Below are 27,883 nucleotides of genomic sequence, written 5' to 3' on the forward strand. Positions count from 1 at the left end.
TTTTAAATGTTAGGTTTTTTCATTTAACATTTTCCACTTTGGATTATTTACTGTTAGTGCCGATCAATCTCTGGAACCTGAGCGGTTGGAAAGGCAAAAAAAAGTATCTTGGTTAAAAGAGAAAGTAAAGACCTTACAGGATCAAGAAAATTCAGTCAATCAAGAGATCGAACAGTTTCAACAAGCCATAGAAAAGGACAAAGAAGAACATAGTAGAATTAAGTAAGTTTCAACATGCTGACAATGATTTCTTTCAGTTATTTGAAAGCATACAGTTTTGCTGTTAACATCAAGAAAGAAGATTTTGTTTGTTTCTTGTACATAATAAGGGATATTTTAAGAAAACTTTTTCTTTTTCTTTCTCTTTTTTTTGAATTTCTGTAAGAGTTTATTTGAGCCAAACTGACAACATGTGCTGGGGAGCAAGATCTCAAATGCCCCAAAATCACTTTTTTGAGACTTTGCTTATATTTGTAGAGTTGGACAACTTCTGGGATTTCTAGTCCTCGTCAGTATTGCACCTTTTTTTCCATGCTAAGTTTTGAGGATTTCTGACTGTTTTTCTCTAGTAACATAGTTATTTTCAGATAAAGACATCTGCTTTTAGTTTTTAGGGTAGCTGGGTCATTCTCTGGTGTGCAGGTGTTAGGGGGAGAAAACTGAGTATTTCTCTGTAACTGTATCACCTATCTGTTCTGTTTTTTCTACTTTTATTTTTTAGGAGAGAAGAATTAGATGTGAGGCATACCCTGAGCTATAATCAGAAGCAACTGAAAGACTTGAAAGATAGTAAAACTGATCGACTGAAACGATTTGGCCCTCATGTTCCCGCTCTTCTTGAAGCAATAGATGATGCTTACAGACGTGGGCAATTTACCTATAAACCTGTAGGCCCCTTAGGTATTTGTCACCATTTAGTCAGGATATGATAAACATTATAAATAAGTTCTTATTTTCAGGAAAGGGTCTGTTGAATCTAGTTTTAAAACTGTTGTCAGAGAGCTGTGTCGTTATCTGTGGATTATAATTGTACTTATTTTAAATAGTGCTACGAATCACCTACAACTTTGTAACTTTCCTTTTGTGTCTTTAAAGCATAAAATAATCAAAAGAAAGAGAACTTAGGAAAAGGAACAGTAATTATAGAGTTGAATAATCTGATTCTGATTTTTTCCTGAATGAATAAGTAAATAAATTAATTTGAACGTAATTGATTAGTAGGAAACTCCAGTGATGTCAATATATAATTGAAAGGACACTCACCACCTGAGTTTTATGTAACCTTTATAAAATGACTTAACTTTTTCTTAGTTTTGGAATGGACAACATCATTTCTAAGTCTTCTCAGTGTGAAATCTAGGGTTATTTAATTCTCCCCACATATGCATGACATTAAAAAAAACAAAAAACAGTTGAGTTCTCCTGAAGAGTTATCTCTAATTCTGTACATCATTAGGCAAAAATTATGCTGTAAATATAAACATATTTTGTTAGTAAAGTACTATATTACTGTATAAGTACAGTATTGCATACTGTATTAAGTATTGTAGTAATGTCTCTTTATTTAAATGATACATACCTTTATACCAGTATCCATTTCAATGAATGAGGCTTTTTTTCCCTCTCTAAATCTAAAGTTCCAATATTAATCAGTTTTACAGAAAATAATAGAGTCTATAAACCTTTTGGCTTGATTTTCAAAACACCATTCAAAGGCTGGAATAGTATAAACGTACGTAGAAAAACCACTGTTGGTTTACATTAGAGTAGGAAAGTTTTTTTCACAGAGTTTGGTGGGTTTTCTGCCCAGTGGCTTCAGTGCATATGTGGAGATTTCCCATTCAGTTAAAGTAAGGTTTGTAATGTCATTGAAGCTGCCTTATATGAAAATATTTTAAAATCACTATGAACTATATAGAAACATAGTCACATGACTATTTCACGATGAGTATTTGTGGGCCATCTAAATAATTTTCTCTCCCTTTTAGGAGCTTGCATTCACCTCCGGGACCCTGAGCTTGCGTTGGCTATTGAATCTTGCTTAAAAGGACTTCTACAAGCTTACTGTTGCCATGACCATGCTGATGAAAGAGTACTTCAGGCACTGATGAGAAAGTTTTACTTACCAGGGACCCCACGGCCACAGATCATAGTATCTGAGTTTCGGCATGACCAGTATGATGTAAGGCACAGGTAAGGAAGGCACCCGTAATTCAATACTCTTTCTGGTTTTACTTAATCATGTGCAGGGTCAGAAAGAACTAAAACATTGTTATGTTAACCATATTTACACTACTGCTTTGTAAAATTTTGTCAAGCCACTTCTTTAATTTCAGATAAATAAATAAGGGAGAGACTCCCTGTCCTCGTGGTCCTTATTACATGGCGCCTTTGTAGGTGACAGTACAGTGAAACAGACATAGTGTGGCTTAGAAGTTATGCTGATGACAGAAACGATGCAGACCTAGCCAGATGAAGAGGGGGGTGGTGAGGAAGAACTTGGGCACCCGATCTTCACAGTGCTTCGCAGATTCCATAAAGAGCTCTCTTTGTTTTCTTTGAGGACACCAACAAACCATCTCAAAGCACGATCCCTAAACTGGCATCTTTGCTAGCTGCTGGTGAGATAGCCACTTTCCTTTCAAGAATATATGTATTTTCTAATGTATATTTTGTCAGCTTTGATAAATTGGATCATAAGATGCAGATATGGTTCAGATGAGGGAGTCATTAAATGTGAGTACACAGGTTAGGGCAGAAATCAGAGAAGAGAGGAAAAAGGATTAGTCTTCTAACTGATGAGTTTGTTAATTGCCTTCTAGGCAATTAGAATTTCATGTGCAAAATGCATGGAGGCATGACATCATAAATTATTCTGGAAAAAGTAGCATTTGCATTATAGATAGGAATAGAGTAAAAGATATTTAGGGCAAAATCAATTAACACTTGTTATTTGAATGTAAAAGAAGGAAGAATTGAGGATGACGGCTAGGTTTCTGGCTGGCGCTGACTACCCACCCAATGTGCCATCAATTGATTTAGAAGGAGAAGAAAAAAGTGGATTTGTCCAAAGCAGATAAGGCCTATTTTGGAATTGTTGATTTTCAACTTTCAGACTAGAAATAAGGATTTGGGAGTTAAGAGTAAAGTGTTTTCTTTGTCTGCATGAGAATTTGACCTTATTTTAATTTCTAGCTTTGATCTCTGGTTTCTAAAACCTGATGAAAGTGAAGTTTCAATACATTACTTGTGGTGAAAATGACCACTGACAGATTAGTTGCATCTGCCGTGGGACAATGTCCAGTTGACATTTAAAGTGAACAAGCATATAAGCCAGTCTCTTCTGATCTCTACCTTAAAAAACCCTGCTGTCCCTAAGTCTTCTCCATCGTCATTTTTCAGTCGCTTAAGCCAAGGCCCCAGTCATCCTTGACTCCTCTCTGCCACCCCACATCCTATTAAAAAATTATATCCCAAGTCTATAAACACTGCCACAGTAGCCACCCTGGTTCCAGCCATTTTCACGCCTCACTTGAGTATTGCAATAGGCTGATCTTCCTGCCTCATGTCCCCTGCTGCCCCCACTCTCAGGACTGAAGCCAGAGTGAAGTCAGATCACGTAGTTCCTCTGCTCACAGCACCCTGTGCGTTCTCTTCCTGCTTAGGCCTTACCGCGGCCTCTAGCACCTTATGATCTAGCCTCGGACCAGCTCTGCTGTTCTTTCTCCAGCACTGCCTCGCTGCTCAGTCCACCATGCACACTGGCCTCCTGGCTTCTCTGATACCCCCTCGCAGGGCCCAAGATGCTCTCTTTCAGGATGCCGGTGTGACTCTTCCATGTCCTCTCATGTCTACCCAGTATCACCTATCAGGCTTTCCTAACCTTTTTTGTGTGAAAAAGCACTGTGTGCCACGTTTTCTTTATTACCTGTCTTCCCTTGCATAGAATGTAAACTCCATGGGGAGTAGGACGTAGTCTGTTTGTTTATTGCTGCCTCCTCATCCTCTGAACAGCACCTGTCACATAGTAGGTGCTTAGTAAATACAGGTCAAATTCATGACTGAATAGGTGTAAAACATATATACATAGATACTGTCTTTGTTTTAGAATTCTAGTATTAAGAAAGTACTAAATGCCATGACCATTTTCCCCTCAGATATTCATTGCTCCTGTACCTACTGTTCTTGGTATGTCCGTTCTTCAGTGCTGTCAGTAGTGCAGATGTTGAAACTTTTTAGTTGAAAAGTTGAATGTCTCTTTAGGGAGCCCAAATGGCAGTTCATATTTTCTGTGTTCATCATAATCTTTACTTCAGTTTTTCTTGTCTCAGAAGGAAAATTGTTTAGCTTTTTAAAAATGTGTTTTGATTAATTGATTTTTATACTTACGTACAATGCATATAAGATTTAAAAAAATTGTAGTTAGGATAACCGGAAGTAGGGTAGAGTGTGTAAGAATCTGCATTGTCTAAATGTTGAATCACTATGTTGTACACCTGAAACTAATATATAATATTGTATGTTAACTCTAAAAAAAAAAATAAGAATTTAGGTTCTAGAGCTGAGCTGTCTGGTTTAAATCCTACTATTTAACTAGCTCTGTGACATTGGGAAATGTATGAAACTCTGAAGCTTCCTCATCTGGGGAAAAAAAAAAATGGAGAAAATATTATCTATCTCAAATGGTTGCTATAAGGCTTAGATGATCTAATATTATAATATTCTTATAACAGTGCCTAGCACCTATTATATAAATGTTTGCTAGGTAAATAAAATAAAGTAAACCTAATCAGATGTTTTCAAGTGTTATTAGGTACTTTTCAGTGCTGTATTGTCATCTATCATCTACTCACCCATTAATATAGATCCGTGTATTTATATATAATTAAAGTTTGTTAAGTTAATCCTCATGTATTTTTGTCTTGTAGAGCTGCTTATCATCCCGAGTTCCCAACGGTTCTGACAGCGTTGGAAATTGACAATGCGGTTGTTGCCAACAGCCTAATTGACATGAGAAGCATAGAGACAGTGCTGCTAATCAAAGTAAGACCAGACGCCGCTGTAGTTTGTTATTTAAAAATTTTCAAGACTGAAGTTGGTGATATAAATTCCTGTTCCCCTCCTATATCATAGAGTTGTTGCTATTTCATCATTGTACTTTGACCTTGTAGGAAGGTCTGTAAAATAATATAGAGCTGGTGGTTTGTGTGTTTTCTGCTGCCACAGAACCTTATAATTTTCAGCTGTTCTTAAAATAATTTTATAAATATGTATTCTTTCGATGCATGAAGGTATACATTTTTTTGCTCATTCTTTCTTGTATTGGCTGCCAAATCCTTTTACAGATACATATATTATCATTCTACTTTTTAAACAGGTACTTTACTTGATATTTTATGAATTTATTTTCTTAAACTTTGAGTGCTCTGAAAATCAGTACTCTTTATCTGTATATGTGTTTTTATATTCTTGTTGGATTAGATCACCATATTGTGTTTCATCTTACTGGCATAAAAAGAAGGAACAAGGAAATACAAAACAGAAATCTGTAATCAAGACAAGCATAACAGAATCTGTTTTCCTCATTAATAGAAACTGAGAAGTAATGGTATAGGTCATCCAAATGTATACACATATTGCAAATTCATATTGTAATTATTTGTGGGCTTGGCTCTCATGTTTTAAAAGGATACTTAAAAGAAAATAATGATGTTCTGTTGTAAAGATCTGTCCCCAGAGAGGTTGATGAGACCTCCATTAAGCCTAATTCCCTTTTTTCTTGAGTGCTTAAATATTTCCAGGCTTCCCCAGCACAATTCAGTATATTAATCTTTATTGGAATTTGCTCTTCACTTGCATCATTTCTAGGATATAAAGTCATTAAAAATAAGATTTGTATGAATTGGTTTAAAATAAATATGTTCATGTAAAACGTTAGTTAAAATAATTTTTAATTTTAAATAGATAGTAATATTAGAATTTAAAAATACAGTACAATTGGATTGTCATAAAACATTATTTACTGTGTTGTTTTAAAGATTTAATAGTTTTAATTCTTTGAATCTTGGAAGTTGTTTTTCAAATTCTGTTATTTAACTTTGTGAAATTATTTTACTTGAATGTTCAGAAAATATTTGAATCTTAAAATAATGGCGTACCTGTCATTATTTTGAAATTGTGTGCATCAGAAATGCTTTGGTGTAACTTAGGAAATTGTATTTTTTCCACTGTTTTTTTTTAGAATAATTCTGTAGCTCGTGCCGTAATGCAGTCCCAAAAGCCCCCCAAGAATTGTAGAGAAGTTTTTACTGCTGATGGTGACCAAGTTTTTGCAGGACGTTATTATTCATCTGAATATACAAGGCCTAAATTCCTAAGCAGAGATGTGGATTCGGAAATAAGGTTGGTTTGCAGTGTAGCTTTGCTATATTATTTCTGCTGTTTCCTTTGTGGTTCAGTTCCTTTCATATTGCTCTATTAGTAGTTATTTCAGTGAAGAATTGCGAGTAATCTGTTTGGTTTCAAAAGATCATTTAGCTGTAGAGTTCTAGGCTGACGGGTATTTTTTCATCACCACTTAGACAACAGAATTCTGGGCCAGGAACACGAAGTGTGTTCCCATGACCAGCTGATCTGCACCTGTTAATTACCTGACTGCAAGGAGATGAGGAGCTTAACTCAGAATATAAATCAGCTCCATCACTCTTGCTGAACCCACGATAAATGCACCCATTGTTTAGTTCTGCTGCTTTTTCTCAGTGAGAATACAGGTGTGCTTGTTTACATTCCGGCTCAAGCTCTGGAGTATGTCTCCCACTGGTATGTTGAGTTGCACTGTTCTGTAGATCAACAGGCACATTCAGAACACATGCCTAGGGAAACAGCTGCTAGAGGAGCGAGATGGAGAAGTTGAATGAAAAACAATTAGGTGTGCTTAATGAGATTCAAAGCATGCAAAAACAATGTTTCGTATGAAAACATGATTTCCCAGCCACACTAATTCAGTTGATGAATTGACAGGTTGGAACTGAATTAATGACCTAGAAAACCTTAAGTAGAAGAACTTGGACTTACGTAAAAGAAATATCTAGGAAATTTGAGTAAAAGTGAAAGTATTCCAAATAACTTCCATATCTAGGGGAAATGAGAGTTTGGTTGAAATAGATCTCTTCAAATAATATTAGTCATTTTATGAGAGCAGCATAAAGGTTGTGACATCCACACAACATAGTGTTGTGACATCCACACTGAATCTTTCTGATAAGAGAGATGAAAGTTCATATAAATGTGCAAATGTGCCTGTGTAAAAGTGACCGGTAAAGTGATAAGTTTTTGTCCCTAGTGCCTTGACATTTATATCAGGCCTTTCTATTATGATATTCAAGCAAATGTGAGCGTAAGTGAACAAACTGTATCATGGTGGTGTTACCTTGTGTAATGCGTACTTTCACTTTCAACAAAAAAATGCCTCCTGCATTTGTATCTCAGGTCTTAAAAAAAAAAAAAAGTATGGCACTTTTGGGAAAGATTGTAAGTGTATCTCAGCAGTAAATCAGGAGCCCAGATTCTAGCGTTTCAGTAATAAGGATTCAAAATTTACATTGCCGTTGATATTTGGCTTTATATGTAGCTGTTGATGTGTAGCAGACAAAGATTTTGTCTTAAAAGCCAGGTGGACATCAATTTTTAAAAAATTGTTTCCTGCATTGATAAATTTTATCTATTGAAAATATACCAAGTTCTTATGACTTTTCTATCTTCCGTTTGGATCTGAACCACTATGATAATTGTCTGATGTTTGAAAGTTAAAAAAATTCATTAGTATTTTTTAAATACAGAAAGATATAAATTGGAAAACAAAAGGAGCTCATAATCCCATTTCTCCATAGTCCGTATTGATATATTTTTAAGATAATTAAAAGTAATATATGCATATAGGTAGAAAACTCAAACGGTATAGAAAAGGATACAATGAAAAGTGAAGCCTGTTGCTCTTATACCTCTTTCAAAAATAAGGAAGTAGTGTAACAGTTTCTTATATATTTCCAGAACAGTTTATATACTTGTATCATATACATATGATCTTTTAAACTGAGATATAATTCACATGCCATAAAATTCACTCTATTTTAAAGAGTATAACTTAGAGATTTTTATTATATTCATGAGGTTGTGCAGCTATCATCGTTGTCTAATTCCTGAACATTTTTATCACACTGGAAGGAAAACCATACCGATTAGCAGTTATGCCCCATCCCTCCCCCGCCCCCCAGCCCCTGGCAACCACTAATCTACTTTCGGATTTGTCTTTATGGCTGAGTCTATTCTGGGTGTTTCAGATAAATGGAATCATATGCAACCTTTGTGTCTGGCTTCTTCCACTTGGTATAATGTTTTCAAGGTTCATCCATACTGTGCTCTGTATTCGTATGCATATGGTTTCTACATCTTGCTTTTTTTCTCTCAATATTGCATCATGGAAATCTTTCCATGTCAGCACATTTAGAACTGCCTCTCGGTATGGCTGTACATAATCTCCTTATCCACGTCCCGACTGGTGGACATACGGGTTGTCATTTTCTCCTTATGACAGTGTTGCAGTGAGCACACGTGTATCTTGGCACACTTTCGAAAGTGTATGTGTAGCTTAAATTGTTAATGGTGAAAATGCTTAGTCAAAGGGTATGCATATTAAAATTATTTAATAGCTATTACCAAATGACTTATTGATCTATTAGTATACATTTTATGGTTCAATTTTAACTATTTAATAATATTAAACAATTGCTAATCTTTTAATACTTATTAAATAGTTTTAATATTTATTAAAATATATTAATTTTTAAATTTTATTTTATTATGTAAATTAATTATGTAATAGTGGTTGCCAAAGGACTCTAGAAAAATTCCCCAACTTCCCCTCATATTTGAGTATTTGAAGAATGCTTCTCTCTACCCTCATCATCTCAGCACTGACAGATTCCTATTGATGAAAAATGGCTCTGGAATTTCAGAGACGAGGTTATCATTCCTTTTACATAATGCACAGAGTGGTTTCTTGACAGACACAGGGTTTCGAGTCTTAACAATAGGTACGACTTGGTTTTATTATCCCAATGTGGTTTCCTATTATGAAAGTACACATCTGGGGAAAAGAAATGTGTGACTAAGTTCTCCAAATAATTACCAATGTAGTTACTGCATTATACAAGAGCGCAAAAAATTATCTGAATTTTTGGATTTTCAAAATACTGTAACATTTTAATATTAATTTTCTGAAGTATGTTTTTCAGATTTTATTCTTTTATGTTCTTTAAAACATACTGGATGAGGACCTAATGTGCCAGGCCCTGAACTAGGCACAAGATGCAGCAGGATACAAAGTACAAAAAAATTTCTCTCTCCTGGATCTTTTAGATTAACAAGGAGGAGATAGACTATGAACGAATACTGACTAGGTCAAGGTCAAGTGTCATGGAGACAAGTACAGCAGAGTAAGGGCTGGAGAGTGAGGACTGTACAATTTAGATCGGCTGCTCACTGAGCAGAGTATTCATCCCACACACACAATTCACATTTACTGAGTTCAGTTTCCATACATATTTCATTAGATAGCACGTGTTCTTTCTCCTCGTAAAAAGTAATTAAAAACAAAGGAGAAACACTATATGAAAATATGTAGCAGAAGTTGCCAAAAAGAAAGTGTAAAATTTAGCAATTTTGTTGTAAAATTTACCACTTTTGTTTATATAAATTATGTTTGTTCTTTAAATTTATTCTCAATAGTCAAAAAATGTTTAATCACAGAATATCATCTGTGCTCATTTTGTTCGTTTTTATTTTTGGTTTAGGCTCTAAGTTTCAAAGTTTGTTTACTTGGTAAATTTTTTTGTTATTTTTAGCAAAATTACAGTTTGTTAGTAAAGGTATAGATTTGTATATGATAAAATAAACATTTCTCTTTAAATCCTGAGGAGCCATCTTAAATTTTTACGTCTGTCCCCACTTTTACCAGAAATACCACAATTATTCTCCTTTCCTCATTTTTATCATTCATCATTTGTTCAGCCAACAATTATTGATTTTTTTTTTAATTTTGAGAATTTCAGCATGGTAGGACAAATTGAAGGTGTTGTATTATTTTATGTACCCATAAAAAAGAAAAAATGCTGCTAATTGAACCATGAACTGAAAGATGATTTTAGAGATGTTAAAATGTGGGAAAGTATGCATCTTATTGAAATATGGCATACACTCTCAATCAGAGAAGTTTTTATTAATTTCAAAGGTGGTTCTCTTCCACCAGGCACACAACTTTGGGAGACAGATGCTTAGGTCAGTGAGGCAGGAAAGGATCACTTCTGAAGACGGTGACTCTGCTGGCATAGAGACCCTTCATGGCTTTGGCATCTGCTTGCTTTATCCTCCTTCCGTTTTCATTGTCCTCTTCTCCTTCCCTTTCACTTATCACGTATTCATAGCATTTATTCACCATCAGTAAGTGTTGCTAACTATTAATTTTATCTTTTCATCCCTCTGTGACTTTGTGCATTTCTTTCCATCATCTCCTCTAGTTGGTCCAGCTGTTGAAAACTTTTCCAGAATATAATTCTGTTGGTCATTTCTTTCAGACTCTTAACGTCCTGTGGTAAAATGGACATAGAGTGTCCTGTTCATATGTTAATGTTCTGGTTATTTCCTGATTTTTTTTCCTTTTTGTTTGATTCCTTCATGTCTTAAATCTGTTTCTACCGCTACCTACCTCTGTGCACAATGCCTGCCACACAGAAATAGTATCATAAGTACTTATTGAGATAAGTGAAATTTGACTCCAGTTTAGATGGTTTTTTTGAAATCTATATTTTCATGTTACTAATAACTTGTAGGAATATAGAACTGATTTGATTGAATAGGGTTTTCAAATAAGCTATTAAAAATGCTTTTCTTTGTAAAGATCTGAAGTATTTGTAACATTCAGAAATGCATTTAAAGTATTTTTTATCCTCTCCTATCAAGCGACTTGGAGAATGAGGTTGAAAATAAGAAGGCCCAGATATTAAATCTTCAGCAACAGTTGTCTGCCCTGGAAAAGGATATTAAACGCAATGAGGAATTTCTTAGACGGTGCCAACTACATTGTAAAGAGATAAAGGTACAAAAGAATACAGACACCATTTTGTTGTTCTCAACTTACCACTTCCAATTTATTTTTAAAATCTTACCGTTAGTTAGAGGAGTAGTTCTCAAATTTTTTTGGCCTCAAAGCCCTTTACAGTCTTAAAAGAGCTTTTACATATGTGGGTTTTATCTGTCAGTATTTACAAGCTTTAAAAATACTTATCAATCCATTTAAAAATAATAATAAACTCATGTGGTAACGAACATTTTCATGAAGAATAACTGTGTTTACCAAAACTATTTAATGAGAAGATTGACATTTTTATAGTTTTGTGAATCTCTAATATCTGGCTTAATAAAACTCTACTGAATTATCGTATCAGCTTTTGCAATCAATCTGTTGCAATATTGCATATCATAGAGTTATAAACCTCCTGTAGACTTGTGAGAAAATGATAGCAAAAATGGTGAATAATGTCGCAGTATTTTTATGGAAATAGTTTTGACCTCATGAACCCCTAAAAGTTTCAGCAGCAGCTAGGAGTCTCTTGAATTGTTCCTTGAGAACCACTAGATTAATCTTTCTATAACTCGAGTCTGGATGTTTTAGAAAAATATTTTCTCCATGGATTCAACATTGTCATCATTTTAAATGTTCAGATGGAGTACTTACATCTTTTTTGCTTGGGAATGGATTAGCAATAAAGGTGATCATGGCAGACTTTATATATAACTTCCTTTGCTTCATTTAATACTAATGTGTTCCTTCATAAAGTACAGAAAGTAAAGAGTACTGTAGTTCATGAAAGTAGAGTAGTGTTTATTTTTATTTTTTTATTTACTTTTATCTTACTAAAATCTAAATACTTTTCTTTCAGATGAAAATAAGAAAATGTATTTCTGAAATTCGGGAACTTGAGAATATAGAAGAACACCAGTCTGTAGATATTGCAACCTTGGTGAGATTCTTTTCCTCAATTTAAATTGAATGTTTTAAAGTATGAAAGTGTCATTTAGGTTAATAGCACGTACTCTCGGCTTTTTTATTTTTTTATCCTTTTAATTGAGGCTACCTTTTGTGATTGTGCTTTCTCCATTTACAAATAAGGTGGAAACTACCTGATGAATGGCCTTTACATTCCTTAATGTTTCGCATATATATCTTACATGCATAGTCATTTATTTTGTCTTTGCTACATGAAATAAAACCTTATCAAAGCTTAATTGTGCTTTTAAACAGTAGTATTTTAAACCAAACTGCCTAGCATAGTATTTTTTTCAGGATTAATTATTATCAATATTAATGGCTATCTCTTAGTTGTAGTTGGTCTCGTTTCATTGTTTCGTTTTTCTAAGTAAATGGTTTTCATTTTAATTCACCATATGTTTAGCAGGCAGCATATTACATGCTGGAGGATACAGCAATGAACAAGACAGAGGAAGTCCCTGCACCAGGGGATCTTCCTCTAATGACAATTTGTCTTCATTTTTTTATTAGCAATCTTGTTCTCTACTTTTTATTTTTTTGCTTTAATTCTTCTTATTGACAGACTATGTTTTTTAAAGATATGGGCTATATCTTGTTTATTTTTGCTAACTTAGCATCTACCACACTGTCTGGCACAAGGTAGACATTTATATGTACTATATTTTGAAAGAAAAGTGAGTAGATAGAGTTATTCCTTTTGATTATGACCTCAAGCACAGTATAGTTCAACTCGTGTCCTAAATGTCATCCCTTCTGATTTTTGAACCTGTTTTCTTCTATTTCCTAATTTATCATTATGGGTATGAAAATATCCTAGTGTTCTATGTATTTGTCTTTGATCTGATTTGCCTACAGCCTGTAGTTTCTCCTCTCTCAGGATTATTTGTACTATTTTTCTACCTGATAAAGTAAGTATTTTAATTAACTCTATATTCTCTGTAAATGTAACCAGGAAGATGAAGCTCAAGAAAATAAAATCAAAATGAAAATGGTTGAGAAAAATATGGAACAACAAAAAGAAAATATGGAACATCTTAAAAGTCTGAAACTAGAAGCAGAAAACAAGTATGATGCAATTAAATTGAAAATTAATCAGCTATCAGAGCTAGCAGATCCACTGAAGGTATATATTACTGTTACTCTATTATATATGTATCTTAGGTTTTAGTTTTATATCCACAGTGTACTCACTAGCTATTGCCCTAATAGAATTAATGGTTAAATATAAATATAGCCATATAAAAATAAGATGTAAACCAAATTTTCATCATTAGATCAATTACTCCTGCTCGTTCCTTTAGGACAATAAATGGCCAAATTTCTGTTTCTCTTTATTTTGTGATTTTTTTTTTCCTTCCTTTTTTAGGACTAGAGCCAGGGATGTCTTGTCTGTCTGTAGTGTTTCCGTGTTTGCCTGTTCTGTTGTCCCACCTTTCCTTCAGTAACTCAAGGATTAGTTGATATAAAAACCAACTTGAAATAAAGTGCTATTCAATTCCTGTTTATTGGAATGTCCCAATTATATTCCGGCCTGAATTCCGTTGATTTTTTTTTTTAACAAATCCTTTTTAAAATCAAATTTAAGGAAATAAAATTATTCATCAGTTGAACTGTGTAAATTTCCCCAAGTTGTTTATTAGCGTAGTTATCAATAGCTTGTCATTATCATTTTAATAAGTAGCTCAGTTGTTCTCAGAACTTCAAATTTTATTTATAAGCACTGAGAAGAATGAATAGTATATTTTAAGAGGAGGGGGTTATGTTGATGATATCACTCTAATGTACCCCCTTTTTTGCAGGAAATTATCCCTGTGAGGCAAAATGTATTTAGATATTTTTAAACTTTAAAAGAAGTTGCACGCATATAAATGTTACTGTACGTGTGTTCATTGAAAATTTAAAAACCATAAGAGGTGGTCCAGAGAATATGAAAGGAAGTTAGAGGAGGAGCTGCGTAGAAACAGCTTCCCCTGCTTTGGGGTGGGTTTCTCTATAGTTGTTGCGCACAGAACTGAGCTTCCTGCCTGCCGTTATAACCCAGGTGGTTTAATTGTTTTCTGTTTGAGATAAAAATGAAAAATGGGAGAATGGACTGACAATTGATTAAGAAGAATGTATAATTTAAATATTAAAGTTGTGAGGAAGGAAAAATTATTAAAGATAATTTTTATTATTATCTTTAATAATAATAAAGACAAGAAAGTATAATAGTACAGGAAATAAGAGTTTTTTTAAAAAGACCAAAAGTTGAAGATTAAAAAAGAAGACAAAACTAGTTTTTAAAAGCAAATAGAATAAGGAAGAATAAAATAAATAAATGTTAACGTTGTCAAGGGCAGACCAGGTAGAATTCAGAGCTCCGGAGTTAGAGCAGTCAAGTTACAGCAAAGGTAAGATGAAAAGAATTTTTTTTAACGGGTAAAGGATTGAACAGGGTGACACCATCAAAATGATGAAATATGTGCCAACAATATAGGAAGAGAAAGATTAGCACCTAAATTATTTATCCCGGAAAGCTTAAAATTCAAAATAGGAAAGGATGAAGAGTAAGCTGTGTTCTGTTCTTTTAGGGACCTCTAAGCTAAAGCAACTCCTGGAATTGGGAGTCCGTAAATAAGTTCAAGAGCAGAAAATATGGGCAGAAGGCAGTGAGAATTCTTGCTCTTAGCTCTTTGCCTTGGCTGCAAATAACGAAAGCTAGGAGGTGAGTCCTTTAGTAAACCTGCATGCAATCAGCGGGTCGCCAAGAAGTTTTCCTTCCCAATATCACGCCACACTAGCTACCAAGAGGATTTGGCTAACAAAATAATCCCCAAGAAACTGCAATCATTATACATTAGCAGCTTCTAGATAAAATCTGTTTGCTATTAAGACGTTTGTTCCTTTTGTGACAGAGGCGTGAGAAGTAGGGTCATTGAAATCTTGGCATGAGGAATATTTTTCCCACTTTGAACAGTTTATTTTGATTTACACTGCAAACTGAATGCGTTAGTTGCAAATTAAATTTGTTGGACAGGGAAAAGGACCCATATTGAGCCTACAAAGGTAGAGGTCATTATTGGAGTAAGATGGCCTCTCAGTTTCTGACACAGATAATGAGAGTTTATTTGGCTCGAGGGTGACTGCTTTTGAAAATGCCAAGATTTAATGTTTTATAGTGTTTTAAAACCTCATAATTGATGTAGGTTTATATGAAACAAGTGACAATAATACATACATGTGAAAATTTATTCAATGGCACTAAGTAACTGAAATTGGTTATTTAGGCATCCAAGACAATAACATTTTTCAATGATTCTGTCCCTACTGGCATTTCAGCCTGTTTTTAAAAGGCGTAACTTCTTTTGTGTGTGTGTGGGGGGGAGCCTGTTACTTCTTAAAAGTTAGAAATGCTACAGGTTTAGGCTACATCAAAGCTTAATTTTAGACCTAATCCATCCTAGTCCTCTCCCCAAAACCAGATGAATGTCATTAACTGGATTTTAATATCTCTAGGTCTCCATTTCACCATCAATAAAATGAAATTAAATGAAATACTCTCTTGCTTGCCTTTTAGTTTTAAATTTGATGGTTTCCAGGACATAAATGTATTAAATATACAAGGACAAATCAAACAGCCATGATAAATGTGGAGAAAGGTATATTAACATCTATAGTTCTTTTAATATTACTTTACAATTTAAGTCTTTTCTTATCCAAAGTTGCTAGGAGGGAAGAGGAACCAGCACAAATGTGTTCTAATATAATTTACCCCTTTGGCTCCCTAAAGCTGGCATTGGTTGCCTGCAGCAAATGTGGGCCTATTTATTTGGACACTTTCTACCAAAAATGATTTGAAAACTTAGTTCTCCTTTTAGAAAACAACAATTCTATTTCAGAAGCTATTCCAATTTCGAATTGTAATATTTCCAACTACATAAATTGTACCCATTTTTTTTTATTCTGTTTGAGGTAAAGGAACAATTTACCATCCTTCATGTAACGATATTTTTATTTTTAATAGAATTCTTTTATAAAAGCTATGTATTATCAGACATCTACCATGAGGTAGTAGTTTTTCTAGCGGTATGAGCAAGATGCAATATATTGTATTCCTAGGTGAGGAAATAGCCTACATCCTCTGTTATATGAGGTCAATATTTTTCATAGTTAGATACCTCACAAGTTCTTTACCTTTTGGGGTTGTCTCCATATATTCTGTCTTTCATGATGCTGTTCCTGCTGTTTTGGTTTGTGTTTGTTTCTCTGTTTATAACTGTAACTCTTGAGGCTGAACATGATAATCACGTAAATGGCCAGTTCTAGGCTCAAAAAACAAACGAACTAAAATTTAGTTTGGTGATTCTTAAGTCACGAGCCTTTTTAAAACAGCTTTATTGAGATATAATTGATAGACAGTAAATACAGTGTATGATTTTATAAATTTTGACATGTATGCCTCTGGGACACCACACAGTTAGAAAAAGGAACATATCCTTTATGCTCCAAAGTTTCCTTGTGCCCCTGTCATCTGTCCCTCCCTACCCCCGCCCGTTGTCCCCAACAACCAGCAGTCTGGTTTCTATTAAACCTATAGTCTGCACATTCTCTAGAATTATGTATAATGGAATCACACATTATGTACTTTTGCTTTTTTTTGGTTTGACCTTTTTCAGAACCTGACACACACTGTCTAGCAAAATAATGTATACACTATATTTTGAAAGAAAAAGTGAGTTAATAGAATTAAAGTTATTCTTTTTGATTATAGTACTACTCATCCATATTTTTACTTGAAACAATTCTTTTTTATTGCCAAGTAGTATTCCATTGTGTTTGATATACCACAATTTGTTTATTAATTTACCTATTGATGGACATATGGATTTCCAGTTTGGGGCTATTACACATAAAGCTACTCTAAACATTTGTGTACAGGTCTTTGTATATCAAACACAATGAACAAACCCTCTGATGGTCTAAACTTATTTTGGTGTTTCTTAAATCAGGGGCCATTTTAAAAATTGAGATTCAGGTATTTCAGACCTGAAATAAAATCTCCAAAAGTGGAGTCTGGAAATCTAGGTATTTTTTTAAACTTCCAGATTGACAATAATGCAGTCAATTTGTAGATTGTTGTTTGAGAGACCTGCCATAATTAATGGCTATATGCTTATATCATCTAAAATCTTTCACCAAGCTATGCCTCCTTTAAGTCTTTTCAGGCTAATGTGACTCCCCACAAAACTATCTTGTTTACCCAAATAAAGTTGAAAGAGCCATAATATATGGAGACTTCACATATAAATTTGAATATAATAACATAACGTCTTAATTTTGGCAAACTGCTCACTTCCATTCCGACACATCTGGATATGAACTCTAACACGTCTTGAAGCAGCATAATCCCATCTGCTTTATGGAGTTGTCAGTTAGTGTTATAGCTATGCTAGTAATTTTTTTAAAAAACCATCTTTCCTTCAGAGATTATTTTGGCTTTATTCAAACAGGATGAATTAAACCTTGCTGATTCTGAAGTGGATAACCAAAGGCGAGGGAAGCAGCATTATGAAGAAAAGCAAAAAGAACACTTGGATACTTTAAATAAAAAGAAACGAGAACTGGATATGAAAGAAAAAGAACTAGAGGTTACCCATCATTTTTTCTTTTATGTTTTTGTTTATAAACTTAATCATTTTTTAAAGTACATTTTGCTTAATGTCATGTTTCCAAACATAGACAAGTTGTCTGATGAATATCTGTTTCTTGTATAGCGTTAACAGCTGATTTGGTGAATCAAGAGGAAGAGGCTTAGGAACACTGTAGAGGGGACATAGTAAAACAACATGAAGAGGCCTTTAGGCAGGACTGCAGCAGTCCTGCCTGGTGCCTCTGAGGGATTTGGAAAAGGGCACTCCCTCGCGGCTAATAGAGCTCCTTTAGCTCCTTAGATGTCTGGCCTGGCAAGTGGATAGCAGCTTTAGGTCAGAAAAAGTCATCCGTGCCTCTAAGTAGTTTGGGGGTGGGCTGGGCTGGAATTCAGCTCCTACTTACCAGACACCCTCTTGACAGCTGTGAGCAGCAGCCCTTTTTTTGAAGGAAAATAAGGAGAAGGCAACTTTGATCTAACTAGAGTAGATGGATTTCAACTTTGCTTTTATGTATCTTAGGAAACGATTTCAACTCTGTAATCCATTGCCTTACTTGTTCAAGACTTATTATATGGAATATTCTGAATGTAAAATAAGTACTATGTATAAGAGTGCTTTGAGTATTTTTTAAATATTTTACAAACACGAGGGTCTTATTATTTATGTTTTTAATACTATTTGGGGTTCAGACTTCATCCTAAAACACAGAAACCTATGTCTGACCTCAGCGCCCTGGGTGCCAAACTTTTCATAACTGCTGCTTGAAATTTGTTTCACAGGAAGTTAGGGAGGTTTTACAAATTATTAAAGTTGTATACAGTAACGTAATTTTCTCTTGAAGATTTATAATGGCTCTGGACTGTATTCATAATATAAAGCTCAGAGAAATAACACTGATAGTAAGTGTAATTAAAATATATTTTGTGAACATAAGTTTAGAATTTTACTTTGCATTTTTTGGCACTAATAGTACAATGAATTGTTATATCAAAGAAGAGTTTTAAAGATATTAAACATTTGTATCTTAGGAGAAAATGTCACAAGCAAGACAAATCTGCCCAGAGAGGATAGAAGTGCAGAAATCTGCATCAATGCTAGACAAAGAAATTAATAGATTAAGACAAAAGATACAGGCAGAACGTGCTAGTCATGGAGATCGAGAGGAAATAATGAGGTAAGTGGTTGGTAGCTCTTCTACTTTAGTATGTTATCAAGACAAAAAACGTTTACATGTAAACCTTACATTTGGATAAAGTTTTGCTATGGCATATAGTTATAGCTAAACTAGTCTTTCAAATACGTATGATTAATAATTAACTTTTTGTCTTCTGAATTATTATAAAACTTATTACAATATGACATTTTAACATAAATGTCATTTTTATACCTATAAGATTCATATAGACATGAAAATGTTCAGCTTCACAAGTAATCAAGGAAATGCAAATCAATACAATTAGAAGTCATTTGCAATACATCCAGATGGAAGGAATACTTCATGTCAGTGAGATCTCAGTGAAATGGGTATTTTTATGTTACTGGTGAAAATGGAAGCTCCAGTATGGTTAGAGCACAGGTTCTAAAGCAAAAGTATCAGTTTGAATTGCTATTCTACCACCTCTTTATATGACTTCAGCAAATTAATCTCTGAACCTTCATTTTCTCATCTGTAAAATGGGTTTTAATATAGTACTTCCCTTATGAGGTTGTGAAGACTGAGATAATCCATTATAAATAGAATATATAGGATACAAAGTATGTTAGATATTATTAGTGTTTCTGAAATATATTAAGGCAATTTATGTCAAAAACACCTTGAAAAAATTTTAGTTTGCCTAAGAAATTTTCTTGCAACATAATCCAAATGAGAAAAATAATTTGTATTTGGATATGTTTATTGCAGTATTATTTATAACACTGAAAAATTAGAACTGTATTCAACTGTAAAATAATGATTAAATTATACTAGAGAATTGCAGGTGTTACACTTTATGAAGAACTTTTCTATAAAAAAGGCTGAGAATAGGAGTGATCTCAATTGTATTTTCAGAAAACATTGGAAAACAAAAATAGTAAGAGTAGTTTCTCTTTAAAGTAAACAAAGCGTTTTAAAAATATAATGTAAAAAGGCGTAAAATGAAAAATTTTGTTTCCTCTTTATTCTCATCTCCATTTTTTCTTTCCTTTTATCTTATTAAATTAATTTATTAAGTATGCTTTCAGTGTTTCTGTATGCAAATGCAAAGTAATGTGAGTATATTATTTTCATCCTTGCAGATACAAAAGGTAGCACACTGTATAAACTTCTACAGATTGCTTTCTTTTATTTAATGATATATTTTGGAGGTCTTTTCATATCAGTACATAGACAGTTTCTTATTTTTTATAATTCCACAATATTTACGCATCTCCTGTTGATGGATAGTTTAGTTTTAATCTAATCTTTTGCTTTTATAAGTAATGGCACACAATCAACAATATGTTATAGTGTTTGTTTCCCCAAAGCCTAAACAATCTGTGATCATCTCATGTTTTTTGCGGATGGATAGCTTTCCCCTAAAAAAGCATACACCTCAGTGTAATTTTAATTTGCATTTCACTTAAGTGTGGTTGAACATTCTTTCTTGTCTGAAGGACTATTTTTCTATGAACTGTTTATGTACTTCCTCATTTTTCTTTGAATATTTTTGGTGTGAGGAATGTATTTATCTTTTTCCAGATGGCCATGCAGCCATTTGAAAAGTTATTTCTCCTCTACTTGTTTCCTTAAGAATGGCTGTATGAATAATATTTTTGTGTGTTCAAAACTGTTTGTCTCTGACTTTGAATTTGAAGAATAGTTTAGCCTAATACAAAATTCTTTGTCTCTTGAGTATCTGTTTATAATAGTACTCATCTATTAAGTCCTATAACTTGTCCAAAATGTCAGATTCTGTAATCCTTTCCTTGGTATACACTGCTTTTTCAGTATGTAGATTTAAGCCTTATTTCTTAAAAGCTTTCTTATATTTTCACTTTTACATATTTTTTGTTCTGTTTTTTAGTTTTCTTTCAAGGTCTTCATTTATACATATATTGGATATCCTTTTTCTTCTCTAATTATTTTTGGCTAATCATTGTATTTGTTTTTTTTCTCCCCCAGTTTGTTTGCTTTTCTCATTTCTGTTCTTTATGTCTGTCAGTATGTTTTCTGTGTTTGTGTTTGTGCCTATGCAACATCTCATTTTGTCTTATCTTTTTGTTGTTGTTGTTAACCTGCCCCCCACCTTGAGTTCTGCACATTCTCACTTCTCCTTCTCCTCTTGTGTGGTTATCACCTTCTGTTGTTTTACCTATCTATTCTTTTAGTTCTTTTATTTCTGCTTTGAGGTATTCCTTCCTGGTAGCACTTGTGTCATATTTTATTTTGTTTTAATTCATGGTATTCATCACAGTTTTCATCTGCTTTGTTCTCACATCATTGTTCTAAGAAGTTTTCTTTGTCTACAGAGGGAGTGTTGCTGCTCTTTCTTTCCCAACTCTTTTATTTTTTCCCATAAATATCTTTGGATGCTATGCCTGTGCCTGTTTCGTTACTCATATTTTAATTAGTTGGATCTTCTTGGACTGGGCATTTGAAGGAGGATGGGACGGGTAGCTGTGGGAGCCTTGGCTAGGGTTGCCTTTCATACTTCATCAGGAACTTTCTCTCCCTTTCTACAACGACAGTTGTTGCCCTCTGTAATAGCACTTCTGAGGAGCCATGTCGTCTCTGCCTCCTTGACATTGTTTTGTTCACTGGGGTTTGGGGCGGGGAATCCTATTCCTTTGTCCTGCAGTGGCATCTGTGCCTGAGCGAATCGTTCCTTGCTTTCCAGTGTGAACCCTTCGCTTTTAGAAGGTGCATACTTGCTGGCATTCTCTAAGATCTGCCACCTCTGGGCCCCACTGGGCACCCTCCTCCTGAACTTTCTCTGCCTTCTCCAGGATCGGACTTTGTTCCTACCCCTCCCCCATCCCCTGCTAAGGTAACAGCTCTTCCCAGTCAGGGCAGCACCCGCTCATTCTGAGTGTGTTTTGTGTGGACATTTATGAAGTCCCTGTTGCTGGGCCCCCTCAGCGCTCCCTGGACTCCCTGTTCTTCCCCTTTAAATATACTTGAGATGTTAACTTTTCTTTATGCTTCTTTGAATGACATTTATTTACTTAATATTTTGTTCATTAAATAGGCAGTACCAAGAGGCAAAAGAAACCTATCTTGATCTGGATAATAAAGTAAAGACTTTAAAAAGGTTTATTAAATTACTGGAAGAAATAATGACCAACAGATACAAAACATACCAACAATTTAGAAGGTAAGTGCATTAAAAAATATTACCACATATTATACATTTTTGTTTTGGCTTTGTTTTCACTTATCCCTTCTTTAATAAATATTAAAATTAAATTAAAAGAACTTTACAGGATTCAGTTAGAGAAGAAGCTGCCCGTGCTTACTTTTGTCAGCAAGTATTTGCAGTCCTGTAGTTAAATCAGAGAATTCTGGATTTGAAAGGACCTTTACAGTGAGCTTGTCCACTTTTTTACTCCATTAGAAATCCTTTACTAGGTAATTCATAGATGGCTGGTCATTATCTACATACAAAGGTGCTTTGAATGGACTTTCTCTGAGCTCATTGGTTCTGAGTCAGCCTTTTTCCCTCCTGGACATTGCATGTTCTTAAGGGATGCAAGGTTTTGGTGGACCTGCTGAAGCACTGTTGGAGTTGATTTACCATGGTCAGCGGGAATGGTGTGGCTCCATGGATGCAGAATCTGTTGTGTTTACTGCTGTATCTCTAGTACCTACTGTAGTGCCTGAAATACAGTTGACACTTGATACATACTGGTTACATGAATGACTACAGGATTAGGGAAACGATGTTATTATCATACCCAAAAATGTACAGGTGCACAGGGGTAAATTGACCCCAATGAAAATCACAACAACAGAAATAAACTAGAGGGCAGTTTATAGGGAGGGATGATGGCCCTTGATATGCTTGATCCAAGGCCTCCCTCGCCTCTGCACGTAACATATTTTCCCCAGAGGCATTCCCTCATAATGTACTTTCTACCCGTATCTGTCTTTATAGCCAAAACTCTGTCATTGCAAGACTAGAGGAAAAAAAAATATCTAGCTCTAGGGCATACGAGGAAATTCAGATAAAGCCAGAAAGAGAAACAGGCTTTGCGTGTTTGACCATATTACGTAACTAAACTCCAGGTTAGGTTTTGAAATGTGTGTTTCACTTTTATAAACATGTCACTAGAACTTAAATAGGGTTTGTTTTTATCCTTTTGAGGCTGCTTTTTAAGTTTTGTTAGGCAGGGCCAGAGAAGCCTTTAGTCGAGGACTCCGTTTTTCCTACCTGCTCTTCTGCGTACTCTAGTAACACTACCTTGTGTTACAAGGTTTCTCTCTCTTGCGAGTGGGAATGTGAACTGTTCTCGGCTGTGGGTGACCTTCGGGGACAGCTTTTACTGCTTCCAGGCGTTTCTCTCCCCAGCCACGGGAAATAGCTTCACACCCATGCACTGATGAGGAGAGGACTCATTCTAGACTTGGGGTGCCCTCTCTAGGTCCTCCAGGCTTCTCTCTGTGCTGCGCTCTCTTCTCTAGACTCTGCTTTGTGAACTGGAGGCTCCTTGGCCTCCCCAGACTCCCTGCTCTGTCTGCTCAGACAGGAGGCCTCAGGCTCCACTGAGGTTTCCACGCCCCTTTCCGCTTTCCGTGAGTAGGAAGTAGTAATCGGGGCATCCAGAGGGCTCCGTTCCTTCCTTTCCCATCTTGTGTAGATGAGTTTGACTGGAACTGCCTGTGCTGCCTGATGCTCAGAGTCTGAAAACTCTGGTTTCATGTACTTTGGCCAGTGTTTTAGTTGTTGTAGACAGAAGGGTTACTGCAATGCATATTACTACATCTTTTCCAGAAGCAGTAGGATTTGTTTTTTATGGTTATCCAGAAAATTTATATTTAAAATATTTTCTGTAAAAATGTTGCTCCCGTAGTTTATTACCTCTCTATGTTTCTTCATCACTGATATGGTTTATATTGTTCACCCCGTCTTAGGAGGTAGAATAAGAATGATCACATTTAAAAAGCTGTCTGTCGCCATCTTGCTATTTTATGAGGAAAGTCTCTCTTTTAGACATCTCGTACATGGAATCCACTGAAGAAGACACATCAGTATTGAAAGAAAAAAATTAACAGAAAATTCTGAAAGCCAGCCAACATTAGTTGCTCTGGCACAAAAGAAAGCTCAGGCTGTCATTATTTTCTAGTGTGGAGATTTAATGCTGTTTAGGAAAGGCATTAGAGAAAAGAACAGAATGATAGGTACTCTAAAGAAATAAGCCTTTGACTCACTAAGGAGCAAAAATTTTAAGAAAAATAGCCAGTCTGTTATCTTTCAGATCTTATATTCTAAATACCATTCTCCACCCAAGAGGAATCAAGGCTCCTTGGAGAAATGGCTGATTGCAGCTCTAGGCAGGGAAGGTGCAGACGATCTTGCTATGTCAGAAAGTAAGGAAGTGCTCAAGGAAATGTAGAGTCGCAATACAAGAACATAGGAGGCGGATCGAAGGGGCTCCCATTGGCTGAACCTGGGGCAATTTGAGGACCAGAATAAATAAGTAATAAATGATAATGCAGTGAGTAAAATAAGAATCTGTGATTCCATCCTGACAAATAGAAAGGTAGATAAGTAAATCAATAACGAAGAAGGGAGAGGTCTGCCTTACAGTAGAATACCCTCTGATAATACACAGAGAAGGCACGGTGGCATTGCATGGTGCAAGGCAGTGCGTAAAGCGTAATAGATAGAAAATGATGAAGAGGTTGTTGCCTCAGCCTTTTTGCTACTATAAAGTCGACAGGAGACAGGCAAATGGATAGGTCTCTTACCCACTATCTTAGCGCTGCTAGTTTAATCCTCTCAAGGACAAGATCGATGTCTTTTGATCTTATTAGGGTGATGCCTTATAAAAAATAACTGATGAATTGATACATCCATAAGGACTGACTCTAATACAATGGGATATATTAAATGTACGGTGACATCTTTGTTCATTTTATAGATGTTTGTGGTAAAAAATGTAGAGACACAAATGAAATTTAAAAATGATGGAAAACATCACCTAAAATTCCACTGTTAAATTGGCAACCAGTGTTAACATTTTGGCATATGCCTGTCTGGTCTTGCTGGTTTAAAGATCATGCTGAATATATGCTTCTGTATCTTTGTGTTATTTTTAATGTACCTAATTTCTTTATTTCAAGGTGTTTGACTTTACGATGCAAATTGTACTTTGACAACTTATTATCTCAGCGGGCCTATTGTGGAAAAATGAATTTTGACCACAAAAATGAAACTCTTACTATATCAGTAAGTATGTCAGTTCTTTAGAAGCATGTTAATTATTAGGAAAATTAGCTGATGCTTTACCAAAATGTTGAAAATTAAGTTGACCTTATTGGTTAAAGCTGCTGTTGTAGTTTTTTATTTTTAGCATTTTTCAATATTTCCCCCAGACAACCACATTATTTTCTTACGAGGAAAATTAGGAATTTTATTTCAGTGACAAGTGTTTACCTTCTATTTCCACTCCACTGATTTCTTTTTTAAATTATTTGGGGCATTAAAGAAGGTCCGTATTCTCTGGTCTCCCACTGTAGGAAGCCAAGAACAGATTTTTCAGAGAATGTTCTGCCCCCTATAACTGTTTGTACTAATTTCTGAAGGTGTTCCTAGACCTGGCCTCTTTTGGACAAAGAAAGGCACCGCAGCCAACTTTGTAGAGTCTGTGTTTATGTATTCTTTCATAGTTACCTGCATTGAAAGAGGGGATGTGGGATACAACATTAGAGCTGATACAGTCAGGAGGTCAAGAGCAACTGCTCACGCTAAATGGAGCAAATGTTTCAGATGATCGCTTACTACTCTTAGTTGCCATAAAGCTTATGCTTCCATTTTAATACTTAGAATAAGTAAGAATTTGCAATATGTATATTTAACACAGGACTCATATCTAAAATTTTTGAAGAATAATAGCAATAAAGAAAAAGAATGACAACATGTTTAAAAATGACTAAGAGGCTTAAAGAGGAACTTCAGAAATTAAAATATGCAAATGGCAAATAAGCACATGAAAAAGTGTTTAGTGTTGTTAGTCATCAGAGAAATACAAATTGGTACCATAAGTTACTATCACGTTGCTATGTGTGACTGAAATGAACAGGCTGGTAATGTCTTGTGTGGGTGCAGGTGTGGACTGAGAGCTGCTGGTGGGAGTCTGATTAATTTGGGAGAACTAATTTAGAAACCTGTCTGGTGTTGTCTATTAAAGCAATTCCACTCTTCAAAAACCCGGTAAAATTCAGCTGTGTGAGTAAAGTCAAAATAGTGGTTACCTTTTGGGGGTTGGTAGTGACTGGGAGAGCACACAGAAAATCCACTGAGATGCTGCAGATGTGCTGTCTCCATCTGAACGGTGGTTACCCAGGGTGTGCGTGTGAGTGTCTGAAAATTTGAGCTGACCACTTAAGCTTTGTGTTTCTTACTGTGTATAATTTATACTCTAATAAAAATGAAAAAAAAAAAGAAGAAAGTATTAGGAGCGTTTGGGTAATTTATCCCCAGAGCTAACTGGGCAAGACAACTGAAGCTACTAGATTTTCTGACTTTATCATCCCTATAATTCAAAAAGAATATTACTGCTTTAAGAATCTAGTTATTTGGTCTTCATTTTTCAAAAAAAGGAAACTGAGACTGAAGTCCCATGATAAGTTAGTAATAGATCTGGGATAAAATTTAGATCTCCATAATTCATTTAGGGCTTTGTTCATTCTACTGATACAAAAATGCAGTTTTACAGCGAAAGATTGCATCCTATTACTTAATTCTTACTTTTATATGGGGTTTTTTTGTTTGATTGGTTGGTTTGGTTTTTTACTGCTTATGTTAATGTTGTTTTTTCATTTGGATTTCCATAGATGATTCAGACTTACAGATGATAAATATAAAATTTCAGTGTATGTTTAAATTCAGAATTTTTTATAACACTTAGAAAATTTTTAAAAACAAATGAAAGCTCATTGAGAGCTATATAATTTTTCATAGTGGTTTGGAAAATATGTGAAGCGATGTGTCTGCTAAAACACATGATAAAACGTCATGATCTAAAACAGGTCATTGCTCTTTCTTTTTCCACTTTGTATTGCATATATGTGTATGTGGAATTCTGTCAGAATGAAATAGAATTCCTTCTAATGTTCCTTTAACCATCTTCTCAGGAAATGGTGTGAAAGTTGGCTATTTATTTCATTAATTGCTTTTTTAGTGTTCCCTTGAATCCTTACTTATTAAAGGGGAATTTTTCTAAGAGATTTTATGAACTTCAGCTGATTGCTGATGTATTCTTTGGCTGTGTGAGCCTATTTAAGTTTTGTGTCTTTTTGACATTCAGTAACTGCTTCTAAAGCAGTTTAACCACTAGATGTCACTGTAATACAAGTACAAAAGATTATATAGGCACTTACAAATATACAAAACAATCCCCTTTACAGTACCATCAAAAACAATAAAATACTTTGACTAAGTTTAACCAAGGAGTTGAAAGATCTGTACACTGACAACTCTAACACATTGATGAAAGAAAGTGAAGAAGCCACAAGTAAACGGAAAGATATCTGGTGTTCATGGATCAGAAGAATTAACATTGTTCAAATGTCCTGACTACCCAAGGCTGTTGATAGATTCTGCACAATTTATGCCTAGAGACCAATAGCATTGTTCACATAGAAAAAAACAGTACTAAAATTCATACGGCACCATAAAAGACCCTGATAGCCAAAGCAATGTTAAGAAAAAAGAACAAAGCTGAGACATCACACTTATTGAATATTATAGCTTTGTAACGTAGTTTGAAATCTTGTCCTAAAAGAAAACGTAGGGTAGAAGCTCCTTGATACTGTCCTTGGCAGTGACTTTTTTTGGATTTGACACCAAAACACAAGCAACTAAAGCAAAAATAAACAAGTGAAACTACATCAAACTAAAACGCTTCTGCACAGCAAAAGAAACGATGAAGGCAACTTATGGAATGGGAGAAAATATTTGCAAAC

The 27,883-nt window shown here is 34.8% G+C and overlaps 1 protein-coding gene across 2 annotated transcripts in view; it reads left to right on the forward strand.

The window, feature by feature from the left end:
* Window positions 1–27,883, forward strand: part of SMC6 (structural maintenance of chromosomes 6) — a 65,149-nt gene that overhangs the window by 31,939 nt on the left and 5,327 nt on the right. For both annotated transcript variants that reach the window (XM_019752691.3, XM_088796284.1), the window contains 12 exons: window positions 58–222; window positions 722–900; window positions 1,989–2,193; window positions 4,929–5,043; window positions 6,242–6,402; window positions 11,017–11,152; window positions 11,997–12,077; window positions 13,059–13,229; window positions 17,596–17,733; window positions 18,765–18,910; window positions 21,945–22,070; window positions 25,040–25,145. In XM_019752691.3, coding sequence (XP_019608250.1) covers window positions 58–222; window positions 722–900; window positions 1,989–2,193; window positions 4,929–5,043; window positions 6,242–6,402; window positions 11,017–11,152; window positions 11,997–12,077; window positions 13,059–13,229; window positions 17,596–17,733; window positions 18,765–18,910; window positions 21,945–22,070; window positions 25,040–25,145 — 1,729 coding nt within the window. The remainder of the gene's footprint in view (window positions 1–57; window positions 223–721; window positions 901–1,988; window positions 2,194–4,928; window positions 5,044–6,241; window positions 6,403–11,016; window positions 11,153–11,996; window positions 12,078–13,058; window positions 13,230–17,595; window positions 17,734–18,764; window positions 18,911–21,944; window positions 22,071–25,039; window positions 25,146–27,883) is intronic.

The sequence above is a fragment of the Rhinolophus sinicus genome, chromosome 2 (genome assembly GCF_057876585.1).
Source record: "Rhinolophus sinicus isolate RSI-liver-muscle chromosome 2, RSI-T2T, whole genome shotgun sequence".
NCBI lineage: Eukaryota > Metazoa > Chordata > Mammalia > Chiroptera > Rhinolophidae > Rhinolophus > Rhinolophus sinicus.